The sequence below is a fragment of the Falco biarmicus genome, chromosome 16, assembly GCF_023638135.1.
Source record: "Falco biarmicus isolate bFalBia1 chromosome 16, bFalBia1.pri, whole genome shotgun sequence".
NCBI classification, from domain to species: Eukaryota; Metazoa; Chordata; class Aves; order Falconiformes; family Falconidae; genus Falco; species Falco biarmicus.
In genome coordinates, this window is record NC_079303.1 from 6992980 (window position 1) to 7018572 (window position 25593).

General features: G+C 42.5%; 1 protein-coding gene across 3 annotated transcripts; it reads left to right on the forward strand.

Moving 5' to 3' along the window:
• On the forward strand, positions 1 to 25593 carry LRIG2 (leucine rich repeats and immunoglobulin like domains 2). Of its 3 annotated transcripts, XM_056361552.1 has the most exons (19): positions 220 to 314; positions 1351 to 1474; positions 6717 to 6788; positions 7257 to 7331; positions 7816 to 7950; positions 8463 to 8606; positions 8736 to 8879; positions 9486 to 9629; positions 9888 to 10031; positions 12785 to 12865; positions 13722 to 13793; positions 13925 to 13993; positions 15325 to 15488; positions 16691 to 17011; positions 17928 to 18209; positions 18834 to 19283; positions 19771 to 19920; positions 21213 to 21494; positions 22150 to 25593. In XM_056361552.1, the coding sequence occupies exons 4-19, from the start codon at positions 7261 to 7263 to the stop codon at positions 22377 to 22379; spliced, it is 2883 nt and encodes a 960-aa protein (XP_056217527.1). In that variant the 5' UTR covers positions 220 to 314; positions 1351 to 1474; positions 6717 to 6788; positions 7257 to 7260; the 3' UTR covers positions 22380 to 25593. The 3 variants fall into 3 exon arrangements, with proteins under 3 accessions (XP_056217526.1, XP_056217525.1, XP_056217527.1); XM_056361550.1 differs by lacking the exon at positions 1351 to 1474 and having other exon boundaries at positions 2 to 314; XM_056361551.1 differs by lacking the exons at positions 1351 to 1474; positions 9888 to 10031 and having other exon boundaries at positions 1 to 314.

Below are 25593 nucleotides of genomic sequence, written 5' to 3' on the forward strand. Positions count from 1 at the left end.
CGGGCCGGGGCGCGGCGGCTGGGCCGGGCGGCGGGGCCGGGCCGGGCCGCGCTGGGCCGGGGAATGCGGGGAGCGGGGCCGGGTGTGCGGGCCGCCCGCGGGGCGCTGCCGCGGGCCCTGCTGGCGCTGCTGGCGGTGGTGCTGCTGCTGACGCTGCTGTGGGCGCGGGTGGCCGTGGCTGCGGCCGCCGCCGCCGAGCCCTGCGCCGCGCCCTGCTCCTGCCGCCGCGGCCTGCTGGACTGCAGCCGGCACCGCCTGCCCGGCGGGCCGGGCCCGTGGAGGATCCCGCCGCTGCCCGCCGGCACCACGGGCCTGTGAGTGAGCGCGGCGGGCGGGCGGGCGGCCGTGAGGCCGCGGGGCCTAACGGGCGGCGGGGCGGCGGGTGCGGGGCCTAGCGGCGTACCGGCGGCGGAGGGTGGTACGAGCCGGGGCCTGGCCGGGCCTCCTGGCCGCCGCAGCGTGGCTTTCGGGTGGGAGCGGCGGGAGGCCGGCGATGCTGGGCCCCGGGGCCCGTGGGTTGTTGCCGCGGGCCCGGGGCGGTCAGTGCTGCGGGGGGTGGGGGGCAGCGGCTGGCAGGGGCAGCGGCTGAGCCACCGCTGGGCCGGGGGGCGGTCGCGCCCCGCTGCTCCAGCAGCCGCCCGGAGGAAGCTTGGTGCTTCGCGGTCGCTAGGGCACAGATGTCACGCTTTTCTTAGCTTGCTACATGATGATAACATTTGAGAGCAGTGTGAAGCAGAAGCAGGCTGGAATGGTAATGCCCGTCCAGCCAGGATTTAACGTTTTTTCGGGTCAGGCTGTAGGACACAGTCCCTCACAGTTGTGCTTGGAAATATTCTTTCCAGCCCCCAGCTTCAGCTATGTGCTGTGGCAGCTCCTACTGCTTCTGGTTTCCCCTGCATCCCTTTGCTGCCTTGCCGACTCAGTGACTTCCTTTTCCCCTAGGAAAACCGCTGTGGGCTCCCCTAAACATTTGCTGCCATTGTTTTTCAAAAAAACGCAACCCTCAGAACATTTTACAATGCACCTTTAGTCTCTGCCCCCAAGAGTTTAATTAGACAGTGGGCGAAACAGTGTTCAGGTGGGGCTGAGCCCAGTACACCTTTATTCTTCCTTGGCTATTACTGTCATAATAGTCACTGTTGCATTTGTCACCTTTGGCTCCAGTGTAGTCAGGTGGAAGAGCTGCTGAAGTATGAGGGATATCAAAACCCAGTTTTGTGCTCAAGCAACAGTTTTCAAGCCCTCTTGGAGTGATTCTGTTTCCTAGTTGATAGAAATAACGTTATTTCAGGCCAAGGGGGAAAAAAAGCCTGTTTGGAAGATAGTATAAACATGCAAACCACTGTTCAGTTCACTACAGGAGTTCCTCCAGCAGGACTGAAAGAGTCTGATCTGTGTTAAAAACTGGGCATATCTGAGGAAGCTTGTCACCTTCTCACCCCTTTGTGGTTCTGTAGTTTTCTTTCCCTGCATGGTAAGCAATTGGAAATGTTTAAGAGTAAATGTGTATTTCAGTACAGAAATTGTTGTCTGTGAAACCTTTTGTGTTTAGAAAAGTACAAGGATATCTTAACTTTAGCACTTGCCAGGGAGGGTGTCAGTGCTTGGAACAGTGAGTTGGCAGTTCATCAGGTAGCTAATAAGCAAAACGATATCCATGCTGTTTGGAGAGCAAGTTTTCAAGCTTCAACATATACTTGCATCTTTCTGCAAGCTGATAGAGGGTGTGTTTAAAATTACTTGGCACAAAATGGAATGGGAAAAAGCAGTGCTGGCACTGTACTACATTATGCAATCTGACATATGCTGCAAGCAATAAATAAGTGTATCATAGGATGGTTTGGGTTGGAAGGGGACATTAAAGATCATCTAGTTCCCACCCCTCTGCCATGGGCAGGGACACCTTCCGCCAGCCCAGCTTGCTCCCAGCCCCGTCCAACCTGGCCTTGAACCCTTCCAGGGATGGGGCATCAACAGCTGCTCTGGGCACCCTGTGCCAGCACCACGCTGCCCTCATGGTGAAGAATTTCTTCCCTATATCTAATCTAAATCTCCCCTCTTTCAGTTTAAAGCCATTCCCCTTGTCCTGTCGCTGCATGCTCTTGTGAAAAGCCTCTCTCCAGCTTTCTTGTCAGCCCCTTCAGGTACTGGAAGCTCCTCTAAGGTCTCCCTGGAGCCTTCTCTAGGCTGAAGAACTAACTCTCAGCCTGTTCCCACAGGAGAGGTGCTCCAGCCCCCTGAGCATCTTCATGGCCTCTGGGTTCACTCCAACAGGTTCATGTCCTTCTTGTGTTCGGGGCCCCAGAGCTGAATGCAGTACTGCAGGTGGGATTTCACCACAGCAGAGTAGAAGAGAATCTCCTCCCTTGACCCGCTGGTCACACTTCTTTTGATACAGCCCAGGATACAGTTGGCTTTCTGGGCTGGAAACACATGTTGCTGGGCCCTGTTGAGCTTCTTGTCAACCAGCATCCCCAGTCCTTCTGAGGGCTGCTCCCAATTCATTCTGCATATGTTCTCTCTTGTGGCTTTCAGGATTTTGGCACACAAAGTGTGTGTGTGTGTGGGTGACGTTTTTTCTTCACTAGGACTACTCTAGCAGCTCTCAATCTAAACAAGCTATAATGCATACAAGCTGTTTAAAATTAATCAAAGCTTAAGTTTTCTCGCATGAAGAAGTCCCAGATATGCTTTTCCTTCTTAGTTCTGTGATACCATTTCACCTAACTTTGAGAACTAAAATTTCTTGTTTTTCCGATCCCTTTCAAACGACTTGCAGGTGATGCTTCCAGTGTAGGGGGTTTTTGGTTTTGTTTTGGGTTTTCATTTTTAATAAGGCCAGGAGAACGCCTTCAGAACTTGTTTTCATGACAGAAGTATTCAGGCAACTGTATCTTCATTTTTCCTGCTAAATTACATATGTTTTGTGGGTAACTTGGCAGGTGATGAAAAGGGTAGGGAAGTCAAGAAGTTAGTGAATATTTTTTTATATGTCTGCATCTCAACATTATGTTCTTTAGAGCAAGGAATGCAAGCCCTGTTTGTAGGGCAGTCATTTGTAGTGGGAAAGGGAAGCACGATGCTGGTGGTCGCTGCCTTTCAGTCCTACGCAAGTGCCTGAAAGTTTGTTTATATATCCTGGTAAATAGGAAGACAATGAATAGAAGTTAATTAGTTCAGCTGGTTCCATTTGCAACAGTTTTTTGGGGTGAGCTTATGTGTTTTCAGCTCACATGGCTGGCTGCATTGCTGCATCAGCACCTGTACCAGCACAGTGCCGTGGGGAGGGAGCTGGTACGCTCAGCTGGGATGAATTAAGATCATTCTCCAGGACTCAGTATACAGTAATCAGTTTGGTGTGTGCTTTGTGTTCTGTTTGAGATGAATACCACTTCTGCTCAAAATGAATGTTTAGATGATTTTTACATACAATACCAGATAATAAACTCCCAAATACAAATTTTGTGTGTTTGCTCTGTATCTGGCATAACATGGGCCTCACAGTAAAAATGCAAGTGCTTTTAAAATGATGGATTTCTTGGTTTTGGCTTTTTCAGAGCAAGGGAATTATCTGGTTCTGCATAATAGCAGAAGTCTTAGCTGTGTGATGGAATGATCTATAAACATAGAAAATCAGACAATATATTTCACTTTGGATTTAGTGATCGGTCACTCTATTTCAAAAAGAAAAGTATCAGTAACAGTAACTAGGCATAAGTAATGTCAGAACTGTTTTAAGTATGAACTATAACCAACTTCTTGAAAGAGGAGTTACTGTTGATCAAAACTGTGTTGTAGTCCAAATCTGAGTAATAATAGAAAAAACTTTTTTGGGCTTTCTAAATTAAAATCTTAATTTAGTAAGACAGTAGGCTTCTGTCTCCGGGGGGGGGGGGAGACCTGCATGTTAGCAAATCCTCATCACCCAGGCCCCATGCCTGTCAGTGTTTAAGAGGCGTTTGGACAATGCCCTTAATAATTTGCTTTAACTTTTGGCCAGTCCTGAAGTGGTTAGGCAGTTGGGCTAGCTGATCATTGTATGTCCTTTCCAACTGAAATATTCTATTCTATGATATTCTTCCTGAAAGCCTTAGGAAAATCAAGTTTCTGTTTTCTTTGCATTTTAATCTGACTCGTGAGATCTTTGTCAGTGCCCACTAACCATGCCTGACACACAGGTTGGTCTGGCTCAGCACCTGTGGCATGGTTTTGCTCATCATTGTAGTATCTGGCCACCTTGAGGAGTGTGTTGTTATCTTCTGTGTCCATTGTCTCATCCTTCCTCCATGGGTTGCGCTTATGTCCTTTGGAAACAGCGTGGCTTAGTACTCCCCGCTCTGGTTAAACCCACTGCTACCAAGATTAGTCTCCTCAGTGCTGGCTGGGTGCCTGAGTGTTGGAAAGATCCAGGAAAGAGCCTGCCTCTGGGAGTTGGGATCCGTGCTGCCCACTCTGCGAGCGTGGCTGGTGGCTCCTGCGGGTCATGCTGGGCTCCTCTGCCAAGTCCAGAGCCCCCAGGCTGAGCCAGGCTCCGGCAGTGGTGGGCAGGGTGGATCCCGACAGCCTGAGAGGGTGTCCTGAGTGCTCAGCCTCCCCTGACCTGGAGCAGTTCACACTTGATTGTTTTCATGTGTTATTGGCATTTAGGATTGGCTTAATTACTGCTTATATCAAGGGAGCAGGCCTGTAGAGTAGTGTTCAGTGGCTGCATGTGCATTGTTTTCTTTCTCCAGGTTCTTTTTCTTTTAATTGTAGGAATGAATAATTGTTTGCAAACCTGACTGCTGCTGTATCTGTATAATTTACATCTTGATGTAATTAAAAGAATGCATTAACAACTGTCTGACTTGCCACGACACCCAGGATTTTAATAATTCATTGTTAGAACGGTATCTTTGTTGCTGAGCCTGAGTGGACGTTAACAGCAAATAGTCTGTGAAGTCCTTGCTCTCTCCCAGAAGGTTCTGGTCTTACAGATCAAAAATACATAGGTACATGCGTGCTGGGGTGAAAAAAACCAGGTCCTGCTCAGGTTGTCTTCTGGTTAGCTGCAAGTCTTCCCTCCTGCATGGAGGGTTCTTGTGTCAGCATTAACACCCACTGACAGATGCTTACAGGTCCTCAGCGAGGGTTAAATGTGTACTGCAACACCTTCTTCAGTAGCAGCACCAGTACAATTTCTTGTCTTCCCCTAGTCATGTGTTTTTGGGCAGCTTCGTGTCTGTACAAGTTCGACCCTCAGTGTAGTTCAGTTGACCACAAGCCCAAAGCTATTGCAGGAGTAGACGAGCATGTGGGTGCAGTGACTGCCTGAGCCTGGTTGTCAATGGAATTATTTTTAACTGTGACACTTCAATAAGCTTTTTAACAGATAGTTTTGTTTGTAAAGGATAATTTTGTCTCCTGTGTCAGCATAGCTGCAGCCTGCCTGATAATCTTAAAACTGGCTGTAATAAATATATACTGTGTTACTTCTGTAATCATGAAAGAGAATCAGTGATACAGGACCTTAATAGAGGAATTCATCAGGAGGTGAACAGCTTCTGCTGAAGATACTTCATTATAGCTCTGTCTTCGGTGTCAGAATTGGAAATGGAGTGAGAAGCATCTTACCTTGCTGACAGGCAGGCACAACTAGCCAGCAGAGACAGACTTCTTGATTTAATAGGCAGTGTCCAGTTATAATATATGCACCTATCAACAGTTTTCCAACTGTGGCAGGGGTGTCAGTTATGTTTCACGAGCTTGGCATCAGTGCCAATCCTGTTCCTTTGCACAACGACTCGGGCTGTTGGCACAAGCTTCAGGGATTCATCTTCGTTCTGGACTTGTGCCAGAAAGGCGTCAAAAAGATGAGTTGGTTTCACCATGTGGAGCGATGTCTGTCCTCACTGGTATAGCTAGAACTAGGCTTCCATCAAAACCTGACGTTTTCTGGTCATGCTTTGATTCATGTCGCAAAATAGAGATAGTTTCTGTCCAAGGAGTTAGCTCTCCAAAGCGGACCTGTGGGCTTTTTTTCCCCAAGTAACATTTTTTGCACCAAGTCCAAGGCAAAAATTACTGCTTTAAAGTTAAAAAGCAATGGGAACAGTATCAACATCCAGTATGGGCATTAAAAACAGATTTAATTACTCTCCTGCCCATTGAAACAATCCAATTCCTGCATTTGTTTCTTATAAGCAAAACCAGCTGGCACTAAAGCATGCCTTCTATAAGCTTCCCAGCCTCATGTTTCTCTCCCCTCCAGCTTGTCTGGTAATTGTGTGTACATTGTTCCTCCAAAACAAGCCCGCCTTGACTAGTCAACATCTTTGAAAAGCTGGGCACGCTGAGAAAATGGGGCTTGTAGCTGCTACAGAAATCAGTTCAATAACAGGTGTTTTGTAAGAAATTATTTTCATGTCCCTGGAAGGTTTTTCTCTTTTGTGATAGGCATGTATGATCTATAAAGCTATGATTTGAGGGAAAAATGCTCAGGTCAGGTATGATCTTTCCTTCAAGAAACCTTTTTGAAAAAAAGTTACTTGATTCAAGCAGAGAAATAGAACTGTAGACTTCTATTGTGAGTGACCACTAGAATGAGCTAGGAAGAATTGTATGTAGCATAAATATGGTTTAAAACTTTTAGGTTGCATAAAGGATACATGATGGTGTTTTGGGGTTTTTTAATTATTATTCCAGGAGCTAGAATAACTTTTCTGTCTGTTCTCTAGGGATTTGAGTCATAATCACTTACTGTCATCCAACTGGAGCATTGATTTGTCTGTTCATACACTACAAGAAGTGTAAGTTGTTTTTTATGAGGATAAACTAAAGATATCGTACCTAATTCTAATTAGTACATTTCATTGCATGTCTAGATGTCTGGTCTGACTTGTAGAAATATTCATTGCCAGTTAATTAAAAATGGTGGCACATTTTGCACAGAAGTGATCCTTTGTGAGCAGAAGACTTTTTCATAAGAGATTAGAAGACCATTATTTTCAAAAAAGAAATTAGATGTGTTTGTTTTGACTGTAGGTGGTTCTAAGTTATAGTGTCCATGAAAATGGTAAAAACTAGCATGCTCCACTATTAAATTATTCAAATTATTAGTATTTAAGCTGCTAGGGAACCTTTTTTGTCAACTACTAAGTACTATTAAGATAACAAAATTGTTAAATTCATTCTGTGATAGAAGTTAGTTCCACTGCAAACAGAATGGTTTTTCTTCTCTTTGCAGTGCCAATAATGTGTTTTGTTTTGTTTTTAAGGAAAATGAATTACAATGAGCTAAGTGAAATTCCGTATTTTGGAGAAACAACTTCTAATATAACTCTTCTTTCATTGTAAGTAATAGCTTGTCTGCCTTTTTCTTGTTTAACAAATGAGAGAATTGTATTAGAGTTCTGCTATCAAGTTGCAGGAAAACATAGCTTCTTTTGTCTTGAAATACTGCTCATCTGAAGTGCTTTAGGGAATGTGTAAGCACTCTTTAAAGAAATACAAATCAGTTAGGCAATCAAGTCGCCCTAAATTACCAATAAAATGCAGTCAGCCAAGGCAGGCAGCTTTGAAGGGGAGGGATTCAGTCTAGGAATGACAGTTCCCACAAGGAGCAGCCCAAATACAGGCCCCAGAATTTGAATCTATTCATATGTCAAGGTGGCAAGTTGGGAATTAACACTCTGAAGTGTGTGGTACATGTCCCATTTAAGAGGCTTGCTAATAATATTTCTATACAGAAAGAATCCTTTAGCTGGTTTAGCTGTACAACTTGAAGAATAGGATGTTTTGATAACCATATTGGTTGCTGGTTGGTTTTTTTTCCAGGGTACACAATACTATTCCAGAAATAAATGCTGAGCAACTCCAAGTTTACCTTTCATTGGAAAATCTAGATCTTAGTTCTAATCTGATCTCAGAAATTAAAGCTTCTTCTTTTCCTCGGATGCAACTGAAGTATCTGTAAGTATGAGTGATCTGTTATGTCTGAGATTCCTGACTCTGCACAGTAACGTTGAGTAGCTCATCTACTCTTAAGTTACTGTCTTAAAGCAGGCAGCCTTGCATGGCTGTGAACTGGTAGCAGCGTTTAACGTAGCTAAAAATGTGCTTGAAATAAAACACTTTTCATACCAATCTGTATTGTGTTTTCTCAAATAGTAGGGAAAACAATAACTGCTGTTGTCAAAGTGCAGGTACTTCAGCCAGCAGGGACATGGAATGATTCCTGCCCATTTTGAGTAGATGACTGTTGACATTGTCTTAACTATGTTTAACTGAAGCATGTGCATGCAGTAAAAATCAGCTCCTAGCACCAGTTCTTTGGAAAAAAATTAGTTTGGTATGCCAGAATTCAGATGTGATGTGACTTTACAAGGAACGTGAGTTCTAAAAATAAGTGGTCACTCTGAATTGCTTGTGCAGTTGTGTTCATAAAATGCTTTGAAAGGCCTCTTTCCCTGTTTCTTTCCTAGGAATCTGAGCAACAACAGAATTACTACTCTAGAAGCAGGCTGTCTTGATAACTTATCTAGCTCACTGATGGTGGTAAAGCTGAATAGAAATAGGATTAGTGTGATTCCACCAAAGATCTTCAAATTGCCTCATGTGCAGTTTCTGTAAGTAGCAGTCTTGAAAACTTAAAAACATGGCATTTACAGCTGTGGTGTTCATCTGTGTTCTTGACTTTCAACAAAGTGGTGCTTTTCGAAAGATGTCTTAATATTTGGATGTCATCTTTATGAAAGGGAGCTGAAAAGGAACCGGATTAAAATAGTGGAAAGCCTTACATTCCAAGGACTGGAATCCTTAAAATCCTTGAAAATGCAGCGCAATGGGATTAACAGACTAATGGATGGAGCATTCTTTGGCCTGGGTAATATAGAAGAATTGTGAGTACGCCTAGTTGTGGAACTTCTTCTAGGGGCTCTAGCTGTGGAGGGTTGTGTCCTGTATGGCTTGCCTTACGTCAGGGTGGTGCTGAGGTACTGGTGAGCATCACAGGAAATGAGTTCAGATCTGTATTTTCCCATTGTTTTGATATCGTGTCCAGTTACTTCAGAGGTGGAAGGATCTTGGCTCTCCCCAACTTCCTCCCACTTGATCAAGAGTGCTTTGACCCTTTAGGCTGCTTTTTGCTGGTTTTCATTTGCACTCCCCATAACATGGAATGTTTTTTTGCTGTGTGACTGTTTGGCAGAGATAGCACAAGAGTGTGCCATGCAGTGCTAGCAAAAACTTTTTTAAAAAGAAGTAATCTTTGAGAACAGAGAATAGTTTTGTTTCTGCCACTGGGTCAGTGCAGCTGTTGAGTTACTCAGTTTTTCATGTACTTCAGTTTGCTCTTCTGGTTTCAATGGAATGAATATAATCATGCATTTCAGGTTGCCTGAGGCTTAATGTGAGTAAATGATTTTGAGATCCACAAGGTCAAATTTTGTAAACATATTTTTCATTGATTATCTATTTGGCAAATGCTTTTCTTTTTAATTCCTCAGAGAACTGGAACATAATAACTTAACAGAAGTAAACAAGGGCTGGTTGTATGGTCTGCGGACATTGCAACAACTCTATGTTAGCCAGAATGCCATTAACAGGATCAGTCCAGATGCATGGGAGTTCTGCCAAAGACTTTCTGAGCTGTAAGTCCTGGGCTGCTTTTCATTGGGGGTTTTGTAATGTTGCAATAACAGATTGGATAGCAGGTATGTAGCAAGAATGAATTGCCGAGGCAGTACTCCATTTTCTTGTTAGGCCCATAGTAATGCTGTGTATTTTACTTATATTTCAAGTGTTCTGTTAGAGAAATTAAGCAGAACTGAAGAATTAATCAAGTTCAATAGTATCTTCATAATTAATCCCCCCTACTTGCCTTTAAAGTGTATGTTCAATGTTTCTAGAGACTTGTCGTACAACCAGCTAACTCGCCTTAAGGAGTCTGCCTTTGTGGGACTTGGTTTATTGGAGAAACTAAACCTGGGTGACAATCGCATTAGTCACATTGCTGATGGTGTATTTAAAGGTCTGACAAATCTTCGAACCTTGTAAGTACAGAAAAACTTCTAGTCGAAATTTCAGTTTAATGCAGTGAAGCTTTTGGAAATAAAGACAATGAATATTGCACCATGCAAGCCTGAGATCAGCGTGTTGGCATTGTTGCATGCTGTCCTGCCTGCAGGTGTGCTGCAGTTGATAATCTTTTGGTCTGTTGAGATACAGAATTCTGCCGCAGCTAAAACAAACCAACCACTTCAGTTTAGAGGTGGTAAGAAACAGTGGCTTGGTGACCTCGAGTGCAAGCTGCATGTCGTACTGGTTCTAAGAAGGTGTGGATAGTCAGCTTGTATAAATGCCAGTTGTGGAATGAATGGTCAGCCTGGACCTCTCCTAATTCCAGAGCATTTTGTTAGGGTTGGAGCCTCAGAAACCAAGCGGTGAACCCTTTTGGTTGCAGAAGGTACGGTTCAAGCCCACCCTGCTTGTGTGCTGAAGGCAGGCACAGTGCATAGGAGGGTGTAGGGTTACTTCTTGCTGTTGTAGAGGCACAGCTCTGCACTCACCAGGACCTTTCGTAGCAGCTGCAGCTGTTTGGTATCTCTGACAAGAAAAGACTCAATCTTGCCTCTTAATAAAAAAAAAAAAAAGGAAAAAAGTCCCAAGTAGATCTGAACAGTTGTAATCATCTTAAACAATGGTAGTTGAGAAAGGAGTGAAAGTTTGTAACCCCTCTGTCAGTTCATTAAATAAATGCTTAAATAAGCAAACTCACCAGAGAGATTTATGTAAGCAGTCATATTCTGTTAACCTTAATGCAACCTTTTAATGAAATAATTAAAACTAATTTCTTAGATTTAGAGTAGCATGAAAAAGAACAAGAGCAGATTAATTAGTAGGTTTTCCTGGGCTCCTCAGGGGCGTCAACAGCTGAGAGGCTGGCCATTTGCTTCGGGGTTGGAATGTGCAGGACAGAGGGCAGTGGTGATTAACAAGGCTCCAAGCATTCGTGGCCAGCCAAGCATGAGGAGGCAGCTCCTCAGCTCGCACAATGAGGGGCTTTTCTTTTGCGTTGCTCACTCATTTTGCTAAATGGTCTGAGTAGTGGAGTGTAAAAATACTTCAAACAACAGGAGATACCGTGTCGCTGTCCATTGTTTGTATACTGGTTGTTTCAGTGCTAAGGCTGACGTTAATATTTCTCTGTATGTTCAGCCTCTGTCACTATTCTGCAATGTAGCTTTAATTGACAAGAATAAACTGTAAAACGGTATATTAACTACGAGGTAATAAGAGCAAGGTAGGATTAAAGGTATATTGAAGAATAGCACTGGAATTTTACATCTTAACACATTATTTACTTCATAATACTGCGAGTAGCTTGGCATTGATACCCCTCCAGCATTCACAATCTAAAATTCCAAAGCAGACAGCGAGGTAATTCTAGAAACAAGTTTCAGATCACAGGAATTAGAAACTTGGAAATAAATTTGGCATATTATTCATCAGTCAATCTTCTCATTAGATCACATCCATGTTGAGTGCCTTAGCCTGAATAATTTTCAAAGCGGAAAATACTTAATGTGAGGAAGTATCAGGGCCATATTTGTTAAGACCCTCTGATGTGTGAATCATGGAATTCTTTGCTTTTCGTCCCAAATGTTAAAGTGTATATATTTATTGTGGAAATGACTGCTGCGTGGTGTTAAGAACAAGACTTCCATATTTCAAAGTAGGAAAAGTAAGAAAATAATGTATTATCACAGATAGCGTCCTGGAGGTTGATCACTCTTTCTTCCAGGATGGTATTCTATGCAATTTACTGTCTCACCCAAGGGAAAGTAGATACTTTGTTTTCCCACCATTAAGGTGAGGAAAGAAAGGAAGTGTTTGTGTGAGGTGATGTATACAATTACCTGTATAAGTAGCTAGCTATCTGTGTCAGTTGACTTGTTTGGAAGCTCCATCAAGCAAGTATCTGGTAAAATGCAGTAAAGACTGTTTTTTCATTGGTGCATTTTCCTTTAAACACACTCCTTCCTGCAGGGACTTCTGTGCATGGTGGTATCAAAACAGACAAAAACCGTGGCTTTGATGGAAACTCTTGGCTCAGTCCATGCCATTCAGGCTAACAATGCAACTGAATTTATTTCTCCTTCTCACTAAACAGCATGTAATCCTCTCTGAACCATATTGCTCTGTTGCTTTTGCTGTTTAGTCGGTTCTTCTATGTGAGGGGCCAAAGTGCTGTGCAGAGGTCAAACAAATCCCATTAGCTGGTAACGAGATTTGTGAGCAGTGTATCAACTTCATTCTGAAAATCTACTACTTTGTGCCTGGCAGCCTTACACTGTAACCTATGTGTAATCTCTTAATATGCTAATGCTATTATAAGCCTGTTACTCAGGAAGATTAATGCTGCTAGTGTATTGGTTAATTCGCTTACATGAACCAACTTGCTTCAGGAGCCTCTCCCAGCTTCTGGCAAATAGTCCATCACATGACAAGTGCTAGTCAGACTGGGTCTTTGCTTAAATACCACATCAAGAAGTTTACTGCAGAATTTGTTTGTGGTGCTGTCTGTGGCACTGATCTTGAACGATTCCATTTTCCCTGGCATCTCTGAAATGGGATATTCATCTTCTGACAAACTGTTTTAAAAGATTTGAGACCTTCCAGGTGACACTGTGCCAGAACGCTGTTGCTGGCCTGTACAACAGAAAGTTCTCATCCCCAGCTTGCCACTAGCAGTGGTCATGATGATGTTACAAGGCTTCTGTATAAGAAAGCTCTTCTTCTGCAGGGACTTGCGGAACAATGAGATCTCCTGGGCCATAGAAGATGCAAATGAAGCATTTGTGGGACTCGGCAGGCTGGATAAACTGTATGTATTAGAAACCATCAAAATGACAGTACTTCCCAGGCACACAGAGTAGAGGGAGAGTGCAAAATATTAAGTGATTGTAAATCAATGACACAAGGCAGAAAGCCTTTCTAGTTGGCAGCTGTATTCGGTGTGTTTCCACTTGTGTGCTACAACCTCTTGATACAGGTTTGGGCTCCATGTTCAGGAGCATTTGATCTGTGTAGCACTAGATCACCTTGCAGCACCAATTTGAAGAAATTAAGCATAAGTATTTGGCTGTACGTATTATTGAATAGCCCAGTCCTGCTGTGTGATGATTGTCACTTTTTGTGCTGCTTTAGTTTGGGTAAAAGTTACCACTTGGAAGAAAAAAACCAACAAAAACCCCAGAACCAAAACCACACCACAAAGTATTTTTGAGCAAACATGAAACACTAGAATTAACAGTTTTTCAGTAGTTAAACTGTACACTTGATTCATCCAGAGCCATGTGCTTTGTAGAAAGCTCCATCCTCTGGAGCTACAGGCATTGCTTATAATGAATAGCTTGGTATAAAGGTGCAGTCTTGGGAACTGATGTGATTGTGGCAGACTGGTATGAGGAAGTTATTGCTCCACTCCCAAGTTCTACTTATCAATGTCTTATTCTGCTGACTTAAATTACCTCCTGACACATCTCTAACCCAAATCTCTGGGTTAAGAATGGAAGAGGAACTGTTCTTGGGAAAATTAGTTGAGCCTCTAAGCTCAAAAAAATTCTGTTTGATCTTTTAGCTTAGCTAGAATTAGAAAAACCCTAGTCTTTTAGGTCTTATTTGTGCACTCCCATTGACATTCAGACTGGTTTCTGAGTTTGTGGGGCTTTGTCTTTCAGAATCTTGCAAGGAAACCAGATTAAGTCAATTACCAAGAAAGCATTCTCTGGTCTTGAAGGACTTGAACACCTGTAAGTGCTTTGTAGAACTTACTATTTGTCAACTTCAGTCTTCTATTCTCTGTCAAATTTTCAATAATTTAACTGAAGGTAGCATATGAAATCATATTTGCCCATAATTGTTCTCTTTGCTTAACTTACAGAGATTTAAGCAACAATGCAGTAATGTCCATCCAAGAAAATGCATTTGCCCAGGCTCACCTGAAGGAGCTGTAAGTTTATGACAATTATTTACAGATTCTTTACAAGTGCTACCAACTCACAGTTGGCAGCAGTATACTTAGATTTAAGGTTTGATAAAATCTGTGCCTCCATTTTTTGCATTTCTTAGTTGCAGTTAGTAAAAAATAATTTCTTCATGCAGTGCTGAACTGTTAAGTCTTTCATATCTGATGATTTTGCAGCAAGCTCGGCACACACTAGCATGTAGACAGTGAACAGAAGAAATAATTTATCAGGAATTTTTCAGGGGAGTTAGCAAACCCTGTATTTTGTCTTCCCATTTTTGGGACTAGGGAAGAGCTTTAAAATTCACAGCTAGACAAGAATTCTTACTTGCTCAGCAGATGCTTAAGCTGCTAGAGCTTCTTGTGATCTTCAGACATTCAAAGTATAACAATGTAAAGTGACCTTCACACCCAAGACTAATCCTAATGTAACACAGTCATCTCTATGAGATAAAGCCTCTGAATATCATGTAATCTGTTTTAAAACTGTTATTCAATTGGTTAATCTTGGCTAAATGGACTTAGTCTGCAAGTTCTACCAGTTTGAGGAGACACGTTTTAGGTGTTAAAGATGAAGGCTCATTGCCTTCTTTAATGTACCTTAAAAGTGAGGAATTGTTGGTATGTATGGGCAAAACAGTAGGATGAATCCTGGCTTGTTGGCATACCTCTCCTCTCTCATTACTAGATTAATCTAGTGGCAGATCACTTCTTGTTGAAGTGGTGGACTTTCTCTCATCAGTCATAGTCATGCATAATGTTTAGGAAACTTTGAAAGCAGGTGGTGGGGGAAAAGTGACACATTATTGTTTCCTGTTGGCAGTTTTCTCTGTGGAGCAGAGAAAACAAGCTACAGTAGATACCTGTATGAAACAAATCACTTCCATTCTTAAATATTTATTAGCTGGCACAAAAATGAGCGTTGAGGCTTATATTCATTTCATAATGGCAAGTATGTTTAGTTTGAGACATAGGGCTGCTCTGCAGTGTTATGTTCCTTTTAATTGCTTTAAAGAGGGATGGGATAATTGTAAAGACAGGCTTAACTTTTTTTAAAGTTGAAAATCTGAGGCTGTCTCCTTCAGAATTGAAAAGAAGTCTAAGGTTTTAACGCTGACACAGAGGGAAGGTTTTTCGAGATTGTTTGTAGCATGTATATAGCTAACATTTTATAATAAATACCCATAGGCGTAAAAGAATACTGTAAGTCTTGACACTTCTGAGTCTATATGCTTTGTTCTGTTGCATGAAATCACATGTAAGTATGTGAAATACATAAACTTTAATCACGCTTTTGTTTTGCCTTGTTTCTGCAGAATTTTGAACACTAGCAGCTTGCTTTGTGATTGCCAGTTGAAATGGCTGCCCCAGTGGCTCACTGACAGCCATTTACAGCAGGCTGTAAATGTTAGCTGTGCTCATCCTGAGTGGTTAGCAGGACAAAGCCTTCTCAGTGTGGACCCTGATGACTTTGTCTGTGGTTTGTATTTTTAATGACTTTTGATATAAAAACATGGTAACACAGATCTGTGCAGGTACCTTTCGGAAATCAAGCTGAAGCACTGCTGGAAATACTCGGTCTTGGCTATGATGCGCACATGGGCCTGTGTACATCACTGGGTCTGCTTTGGAGTTTGGGATTTAATTCTGTTTCTCTTTGCTTTGTTTTGTTATATTTGAGCACTGAAGTTAACCTGAGTGAGTTATTCTGTGAGACTGCATTGTTTTTCATGTAGGTTACTGTTAAAAACTGGTTATGCTTCCCTTCTCCCTGCTGATAAATGACTTTAGCTTTGGAAGGACTGTTTGACACTTCCTTAACAATTCTTGTCCGTACCAGCAAGGCTAGAGTAGTTAATACTCTGGCACGTATTCTGACACTCTGGATCTGTAATGTTTATCTGGTCTCTGCCACCACGGTTTCAGACATAAGCCTGTTTATTTTTGTAACTGAACTGTGAGATGGAAAACTGAGACGTTCTTTGTCCAGAGTCACGTGTGAATTCTGTGGCAGGCCTGGAAATAGTCTGGTGTTCCATTTTCTGGATGAGCAATCTGATAAGTGTTACTTGTGCGTATGCAATTCTTTCATTCTTTTGGTGGTAAAGGCTACAATAATCATCATGTAGATGCAAGCACCCACTTCTCCATTCTAATACCACCACTGTGGAGCCTGATACCGAACGTTCTCTGTGCCTACAAGAATGCCTTTGCTGAAATAACGGGTATTGAAATAACTCTCATCAAGTGGGATGAGATAGAGTGAACTGCCAGCTTGCTATGCTTTGTATTTGTAGAGCTTAAAGGCTCTTCAAGATGTTTATGCTATCTGAAAGTAAGTCTCAGTCCTTCGTTAAATAGCCTAGCTCTTCAGCTAGCATGACTTTTGTGTGTGATCTAAATATAGCAAGTTCCAGACAGTTGTACAAAATGCAGGGCGCTGCTCAAGACCATGCTTCTACATGAACTGTTTTCAATGCTTTTTCTGTATGCCTACCTGTGGTTCTAATCCTCTTTCATAGCTTGATTTCCAACTGAAAACAGCTGAATATGTGCACCTCAAGCAGGACATCTGTTCCCAAAGCTTTCTTTCTGCTTACATTGTCTTTTCAGTGAATTTTCTTGCAATATTACTAGCAAGTTGAAGAGGAAAGTAACTGATCTTGATGCTTTTATTTTCAGATAATTTCCCTAAACCACAGATAAGAGTGCATCCTGAGACCACAGTTGCTCTGCGAGGCATGAACGTGACTCTGACTTGCACTGCTGTGAGCAGCAGTGATTCACCCATGTCCACTGCCTGGCGTAAAGACAGTGAAGTATTGTATGATGCAGAGATTAAGAATTTTGCCAGATACCAGCAGCAAAGTGGCGAGGTGGTTGAGTACACCACTGTCCTGCATCTTTTCAATGTGAATTTCACTGATGAAGGAAAGTATCAGTGCATTGTCACCAATCACTTTGGTTCCAATTATTCTGACAAAGCCAAGCTGACTGTCAATGGTAAGCAATAATGATAATTAAGGAAAATCACCTTTAACCTAAAGCTTTATTTAAGTAGCTACAAGTCTATTTTTCACTAGAGCTGGTCCAAAATAGTGTTGCGAGACTGTCTTACTGGTATCAAGCATCTTTTTATAAAGCCAGAAGGAAGTGTTTTGGGTTTTTTGGTGTTTGTTGATGGGGTTTTTTTGTGGGTGAAGAGCCTTCTGCTCACTTTCCAAAAGGGGCAGGTATCTCCCATGCTTTCATTAAAACACAATTAGTTGTTCATCTAGTTAAATGGAGGTAGAAGTGTCTTAAACTAAAAGCTCCCTCTGCTGTTTCTTCAGAGCTAAGCACCTTCCCATGTGTTTGTAGTGCTGGGAAGACTCGGCTAAAAGTAGGTAGGTCTGGAAGCAAAGTCTGAAAAATCAATTGTGAAGTCCTTTGCTTTTATCCATCATGGCTCTCTTTATTTTGGCTTGAGGGAAGGGAGGTAAGAAGAGTGTTCACATCGGTAAACCACTGATTCCTGTTGTATCTGAGAGCAGAGGTGCCTGTGTTGCTTGTGCTTGTCCAGAACAGATAATCAGACCTGGACTGATGAGATGGAAGTTCACCTTCCCTGTTACCAGGGAAGAAAAAGTGTGACAAAGGGATTATGAAGAAGGCGAAACCTTTTCCCTGTCTTTTCCCCATGAGAAACGATGTCCTTCAGATCATCTTAAATAAGCACTGTAGATACTGTATTGACACTTCGCGGATAAGCTCTTAGAAATGATCCCTGAGAATCTGTGCGATTCTTCAGAATAATCTGTCCCTCTCTCTTAAGGAGAGCTGCAGGTGTGTTTCAGATTTCTTTGGTTTTAGATACTCTCTGTGCTGTGGAGCTTTTGCACCTTTTTCCCTGGTACTGAAACTGTCTCCTTTGATCCAGAGCTACCTTCTTTCCTGAAAACCCCCATGGATCTTACTATCCGCACTGGGGCAATGGCCCGGCTGGAGTGTGCTGCAGAGGGCCACCCTACTCCACAGATCTCCTGGCAGAAAGATGGTGGCACAGACTTCCCTGCTGCAAGAGAGAGGAGGATGCATGTCATGCCTGAGGATGATGTGTTCTTTATTGCAAATGTAAAAATAGAAGACATGGGAATCTATAGCTGTATGGCACAAAACACTGCGGGGGGGTTGTCAGCAAATGCCACGCTGACTGTGTTAGGTAAGTGGTGTGCTAATACATGCTTGCATACGCATCCCTTCACTTTTGCAGGGGTAGTGTAGCTTATCTGTAAGCAGCAAGTTTAAGTGCTGAAGAAAGAAGTTAAAATACAAAGAGTGGCACGTGCAGTGATTTTTGAACAGTGAAGCTTTAGAAGCTAAGCGACAGCGCTGACCTGTGAAGTTAGTATGATCTTTGCAGGAGAGAACTGAGGGGCGTATCTCCATCCAGCAGTGTAGACTAGGTAATTTCTGTTGCCTTAGAACATACTTAGTCACAGGTAACATGAACTGTGGTGAGTGGTAATGGAAGGCTTGTTCCTTCTAGAGTGTGGTATTTTTTGAAGACCCTGACTTTTAACATGATGGTCATAGGCAAATTTAGAATCTGAATGCTTAAAGCAGACTGTGGCTAGTGTAATTCTGGGGATGTTTGCTGTACCTGCATTTGCTGCAGTGATCCATAGAAGAGCTGAACTCATAGGATTTCCTGAATCCTGTGTTTCATTGCTGAAGTTTTAGGTTTGGGTTTTAAGATCAGATTTTTAAATACCACGGAGTACGCTCTGGTATTGCACAGTGAAATTATCTTACAATTTCCTTTCTTTTTCCTCCACTGTCACAGAAACTCCTTCCTTTGTTAGGCCCCTGGAAGACAGAACTGTAACCCGAGGTGAAACTGCTGTCCTGCAGTGCATAGCTGGTGGCAGTCCTGCCCCTCGCCTCAACTGGACTAAAGATGATGGTCCTTTGACAGTCACAGAACGGCATTTTTTTGCTGCGGCAAATCAACTCCTTATCATTGTGGATGCTGGACTGGAGGATGCTGGGAAGTACACGTGCATTATGTCCAACACACTGGGCACCGAGCGTGGCCATATTTACCTGAATGTCCTGGCTTCCCCAAATTGTGATTCTTCCCAGAATGGCATCGTCCATGAGGAGGATGGCTGGACAACAGTAGGCATTGTGATTATTGTCGTCGTGTGCTGTGTTGTGGGAACATCCCTGGTGTGGGTTATCGTGATCTACCACATGAGAAGGAAGAGTGAAGATTACAGCATCACTAATACAGGTAAACTGCAAAAGCAAGTCCTCATCCCTGTTTTTAATCCAAAACACTTAAGAGTGGTAAAATTTCTGGATTCATTACAGGTGTGTAAGATTGAAGCACTGAATATTTCCTCCTAAAAGCTCTTCAGGGATTTGCTCAAACTCCTTCAATTTAGAGTTTTTTCTAAAACATCAGAAGCATTAATTTTATCCCTTATGCACTAGATTTGCTCTATATTGAGGGAAAACAGTAAAGTTTGGAAATAAATATTTGAATAGACATACAAACATTTTCAGGATCTGGAATAATCTGTATAAATTTCTGTTCAGGCCCTGTTACTTTTGAACTAGCTATATGGACTTCTAATCACTGAGGTAGAAAAAAAGATAACTATATGTGAGTTGGAATTCTGGATAACATTTTTGTTAATGTGGGTAATACTATTGGTACTACCTTGAAATCTTCAGACTTTGCTGTTAATGTCATCAATGTTAATTCTGCCTTGCAGAGGAGATGAACCTACCTGCAGACATTCCCAGCTATCTATCCTCCCAAGGAACTCTGTCGGAGCCTCAGGAAGGCTACAGTAACTCGGAGGCGGGAAGCCATCAGCAGCTTATGCCTCCAGCCGGTAGCTACGTGCATAAAGGCACAGATGGTAAGCAAAGCCCTCACGTGTATTACTTGTGTTTCAGCAGGATGCCAGTGCGCAGTCTAGTCCTCATAACTGGCAGCAGTATTGCATAATGCAGCGCAGTACTGTGTATTAACATCAAAGGTGACTTTTCCTACGTGAGAGTTCGTGCTGATCGGAAAATTTCCATTGATCATTCTGAGTTTTAGGCATCCCCTGTTTTTCTTCTAGTGTTTGTTTACATTCTGCTATCAAGGTTTTTGCCTTCTGTGCGTGTTGTTTAATCTTTGGTCCAACAGTGTCTGGGCTCACATCTTCTGTGAGTGCCTTTGCATGTAGATGATGTGACTGCTGTCCTTCAGGTGCCAGAGTAGTACAGGTCCCTCCAGAGGCTCATTGCTTCAGGGTTTGTGATCTGTTCAGCAAGGCGGGGATGCCATTAGAGAATTCCTAAGTTACATGCCAAGGTAGATTTTTATGCTGTTTCTTTCATTTGGCATCTCAAAAGGCCAGGCAATAGAGGTGGAAATATTTTGCTTGGAAGGTGACTTGCTGTACCTTTCATCCTTGGCATAAAATTACTGCCTCTGCCAGACGTATAGTCTGCTTGCTACAATCATAACTAAAGGGTCTGCACTGTTTCCCTGCCTTGTTTGGATGCTTTTCAGGATATTTGCATCATTGAGTCTACAGGGAGGCTATTTTTTACCATCCAAGTGCCGAGAAGCCATCCAATCCTTAAATAGGCTGGCTTTCAAAAGTGATCCTTCAGTGTAAGTTTTTCACATCTCTCCCATGATCCATTCCCTCTAGTCTGTAGTCCCGCTACACTAGAGTGTGTATGGGGAAGGAGTTGAGATCAGTGACCACTTTATCATCTGGTTTGAGGTGTGTGGGCCTGCAGGGTACAAGTCTGGTACAAGAGCATAAGCCAGTATGGATAGGTATCCCAGATTGATTCCAGGGCTGTTTCAGCCCACTGCCCAAGCTGATTGAACCTGCATGGAACCCTTTTGCCCTTGAAACAGGAGAGCAAACATGAGATTTTGTTTTGCTCATGTCCATGGTTTTCCCCTGGTCAGCCTCAGAAGGGCAGTGCTATTGAGAATTTGGATGGTGGGAAGCCTAGAGCATTGCTCATGTCATTGCTTCAGTAAACCGTTAAGCTGGGTACTCTGTTACCACATTAACTACATAAAGGCCCTCCCAACCGTGCCACTGTAGTATCTGATCATACTGAGACAGGAAAGAGTCTATTGAAGTGAAGCATCCTTATCCTCTTTGAGAGCGTTTCTGTTTTCCCTTGCATTTACCAGGTGGTGCAACGCCATTGGTGATCTGCTCAGACTGTTACGACAATGCAAACATCTACTCCAGGACACGAGAGTACTGTCCCTATGCCTACATCACAGAAGAGGACCCCCTGGATCAAACTCTCCCTAATCTCATGGTGCAGATCCCTAAGGAAACATATGCAGCACGCACCCAGCGTGAAACCAGTGCTCTTGATAGTCTCCTAGCAGACAGAGACATGTCTGTCTTCCTCACCAACCATGACAAAATAAGTGAAAAGAAAATCTCCTCCCAGCAGATTAATGGTGAGCTCTTTCCCCTTTTGTTGCTTTGTATTCCCTGATAACTCTGTTCTTCCTTGTGCTGCCCTTCGTTGCTGACACACAGCTAATTCTTCAAGTGACTGTAGTTTGTGGGGTAACTCATCTGTTCATTACCACCCACCTGTTCTCGGAACTAGCCCTCAATTTGCATCCAGTACCCAAGAGTCGAAGAGGGTGATGTTAAAAGTACGATGCTTCTTAATCTGCAGTTCATCTCTTAAATCTTGTGCAGTGTGATCCTTTGCATGTACTCCCAAGGACCTCTATTAGCCAAGAGTTAAAGCTTCATATAATAAAATTCCAATAGCCCTTCTGTTTAAGCTGGCCTGAGTTTCCAAGAACTCCAAAAGTTGGGTTTTTTTAATATTTTGGTTTTGTAAATTGATTGGGTTTATGTTGACTTTCTTCCAGGTAGCCTTTTTAAACAGTCACACTGAAACTCTGCGTGTTGTTTTCTGGTTACTGTAACAGACTGCTGAAAAGGGACAGCGTCCAGTAAAATATGCTCGCAAAAATAGAAAAAATAACCTCAGAAAGACTGTTATTGCTGAGTCACACAACTCAAAAAATCTGTCTAAAATTTGAGTGTGTTTATCATTAACTCAGTCCTGTTCCTCTTCCAATTTTTCTTCCTCAGAACCCTTTCAGCTTCCTTTATGGGGAATAAACAAAGACCTAGCGTGCTCTCACTCGCACTTTCTGCATCAGCAGTCAGCCCATGAGACCCCACGACCTCTTCGAAGCGAGGGCATTATTGACAGTGACCGGGAACAAGCTGCTTCACCCAGACCTTGCCACAGATTATGTGAACATAACTTTGATTTTAATAGGACACGGAACATTCATGACTATAGTGAAACCACGTAAGACACTAAAATGAAGTCTTGAAAGCAAATCCTTATCAACTGACTTTTTGTATTTACTACCTCAGGACTAACCCCAAGGCCAAAGATGCTTGTGTATGTGTGTCTGCAATTACAGGCTGACTAAGTAGAGTTGGACTCTCTAGGAGGAGGTGGCACATGCCCTTTTTCCTTAGATTTCTGTGTATTGGAAAATGGGAATGTGCAACAGGTGATGATTAGTGATGTCTACAAGAATAGCATTAAAACATGGATTTTCTGATGTTGGAAGCAGCCTTTGTGTTGGTGCATGCTTTGAAAATCTCTCAAGAATGCATAGCTATTTCACGCTGCATTGTCTGCTTGAAAACAAATGTTCAGGGTCTCCTCGTGGAATTCCCCAGTAACTGTAAACATAAAACTCTTGGCCAGCTTTTTGTTCCTTAGACTGTTGGCAGGTGTCTGTTACCAGTCTAACTTTGGAGCTTCTTTTCTCCTATGAATAATGGACTCTAGTTGTAAATAAATTTGCATTTATAAATATTTTGTATACACTAAGCATATAAATGTGTTGGCTGTAATGTAAATATATTTTCTATTATGCCAAAGGTATGTATCATACTGTTAGCCTTGACAGCTGCATATCAAGCCATATGGATGGGGTGTTTTTGGTGGGACTGAAAGCTTGTTTCTGAGAAGATAGGGCTGTCTTCGTTTCGGAAAGAGGTGAATTTACTATAGGTATGTGGTGAAACTGTGATATTAATGAATTTCGTTGTACGTACAGTTCTATATGCCTTAAGCTGGGCTGACCTGACTGCAAGCTGATCCATTACATGACATGAGAAAAATGCCAAGTTTCACCCACGTGAGTGTTGAGAGAGTCCTTAGATCTCTCTATCAGGCACCATCTTGTCCGTTACAGCATAAACCCAGCAGGCCCTGCATTAACGAGTGGTATTAACCTGCGTTCCATGCTGTAGTATCTAACTTCCCACAAGTTTCTGTAAATAGCAAACAAAAAGAACAGTAAACAGAATGTTTCTTTCTGGTCATCTGGTAAAACAGCTATAAGATGAGAGTTTTCAGTGGTTTGTTTCAGAAGTTTATGTAACCTTTTATCTTTAAAAAAAGCCTTTCTGTTGTGTATGTTGCAGAGAGGTCTTCGTGTATTTTTTTATAGCTTGACAGTTAAGTGAGCTTTTGAAGAGAATGTTGTGATGAAAAGCATCAGAAAGATTGGGAGAGCATTTGATAAATACTTAGTGAACTATACGGTGGATTTTCGGTTTCCTCAGCACAGCCAAGGGGCATATGTAGCTTAAAACACTTGTATCCTTTTCTGTTGTAAAGTATCGGGCAAAATTTTTGCCCTGTTGAACTCTCTAATTAAATTCCCTAGACTTCAGTGTGGCCACAATGTTTAAATATTTGGCAGGTAAGAAATGAAACAATATGCAGGGAACCACTCGATATTGAAAGTCCAGTACTTGCTGAGACAGAGGAAGCGCAGACTTCATTAGTTACAGTGGCATGTGCCTGACAAAATTAAAGGAAGGACATTCCTGACAAGTTCGTTCTTCTGGGAAGATGCATCTTTTTGTTGAAGGCTCGTCAGTGGTGAGTTTTCAGCAAGTATGTTGCGCTCAGTGCTAAGAGTGCTTCAGCGTCATCCTGTATACTCATGCCTGAAGAGCCAAGGGGCTTTTTTCCTAGTCATTGTTGCATTTTTTTCCAAGCCATAGGATGTATACTAAAGTGAAAACAGGTGCGCAGTGTATTTTTATAAAGACAGGAAAACCTTTCTGGACCAGCCCAAGGGAGGCATGTAAGACTTTCCAGGAATGGATCAATGGGTAGAAGGGTGTGTGACTGAAGTATCGGATGCAGTGATGCAGAATCACAGCTGAAACTTTTGAGACTGGATTACTTGAGTAAACAAGTGAGGAAACACTGAGAATAACTATTACTTTCTCACAGCTCTTTGGACATGAATAATACTCAGACCTATGGAAATGAGCAAATATTATCAAGCGCTCTTTGCACACTCTCAAAGCAGCTGTGGTTGCTTTGATAGTCAGTAGCTGTAGTAGGAAGATGATCCAATTGTCCTTGACCTTTGGATAAAGTAGAGAGAAACACAGGTGTGTTAAACTCTTCTGGGTGCTGACATCCAAAATGTTTTAATAACATACATGCTAAAAGAAGAATCTTAAAACCAGAAAGGAATGAACTTAACTTCCTCCAGGCTTTTCCTCTCCAGACTGAATTTAAGACATGGTGCCTGTTTTCAATCCAGAGTTCTCTCTGTTGCAGGAACCCAGTACTGTCAGTTTAAATCCAGATGAGAAAGGTCATGTCATGAAACTACAGCAGCAGAGAAGCCTCATTCTTTTGGGCAGCTTGCTGCTTTCTCCAGATCCTCGCAGAGGCTGCTGTGGCGGAGTGCTGCTTGGCATGTGTGGGGCCACCATTTCCCAATAGTGGGAAAACAGCCCCCTTGCTGCTCTGCCTCCCATCGCTGTTTGGCAAATGCCTCTTACTTTTTCTTTCATCCCTCTCTCCTGTGGAGTTGAGCTAATAGAGATCTGCCGCCATACAGTTGTGGATGTCCAGATCTCAGGTGTACTTTGAGCACAACTCCCTAGTGCGATTGAATTCCCTTTAGGTAGGCAAGACGTGCTCGGCCAGGACCAAGGCTTTAAAATTAATGCCATCTGCACCAGAGCAAACTGAAGTGCTAGCTCTTGAAGCCATTTAGGAGCTCAAGCTGCACTGATTTCTGTGAGATAGTGGCCTAGAAAAGCTGCTGATATGAATTAGGACACTTGCATCCTTCCGTGAGCAACGGTATCTTGTTAAAGTCCGTAAGCTGGTTGTAAATAGCTGAAGCTTGTAAGTAGGTGAACACCTTGCTGTGCTTAGCATTGTGGAACAACTTCCTAGGTAGACTTGCAGAAAAAATCAAGTCTCTTTTCTTTGCCCTTTCCTCCAGGAGGTGCAGACAGGACAGAGTGGCCATTCTGTTTTCACAAAACACAATCAATGCCAAAGTATTAACAGTGCAGGAACTGGGGGTTCATAAGAGCGTGAGCAAAGCTGCTCTTGTTCTCTGTTGCTATTTCCTAGTGTCTATTTATATTTTTTTCACATAAGAATGTATATTTTGTATAGCATGTGTAATATATGTTTGTCTATTGTAATATACCTTCATTCAATAAAATGCTATATACATTGAG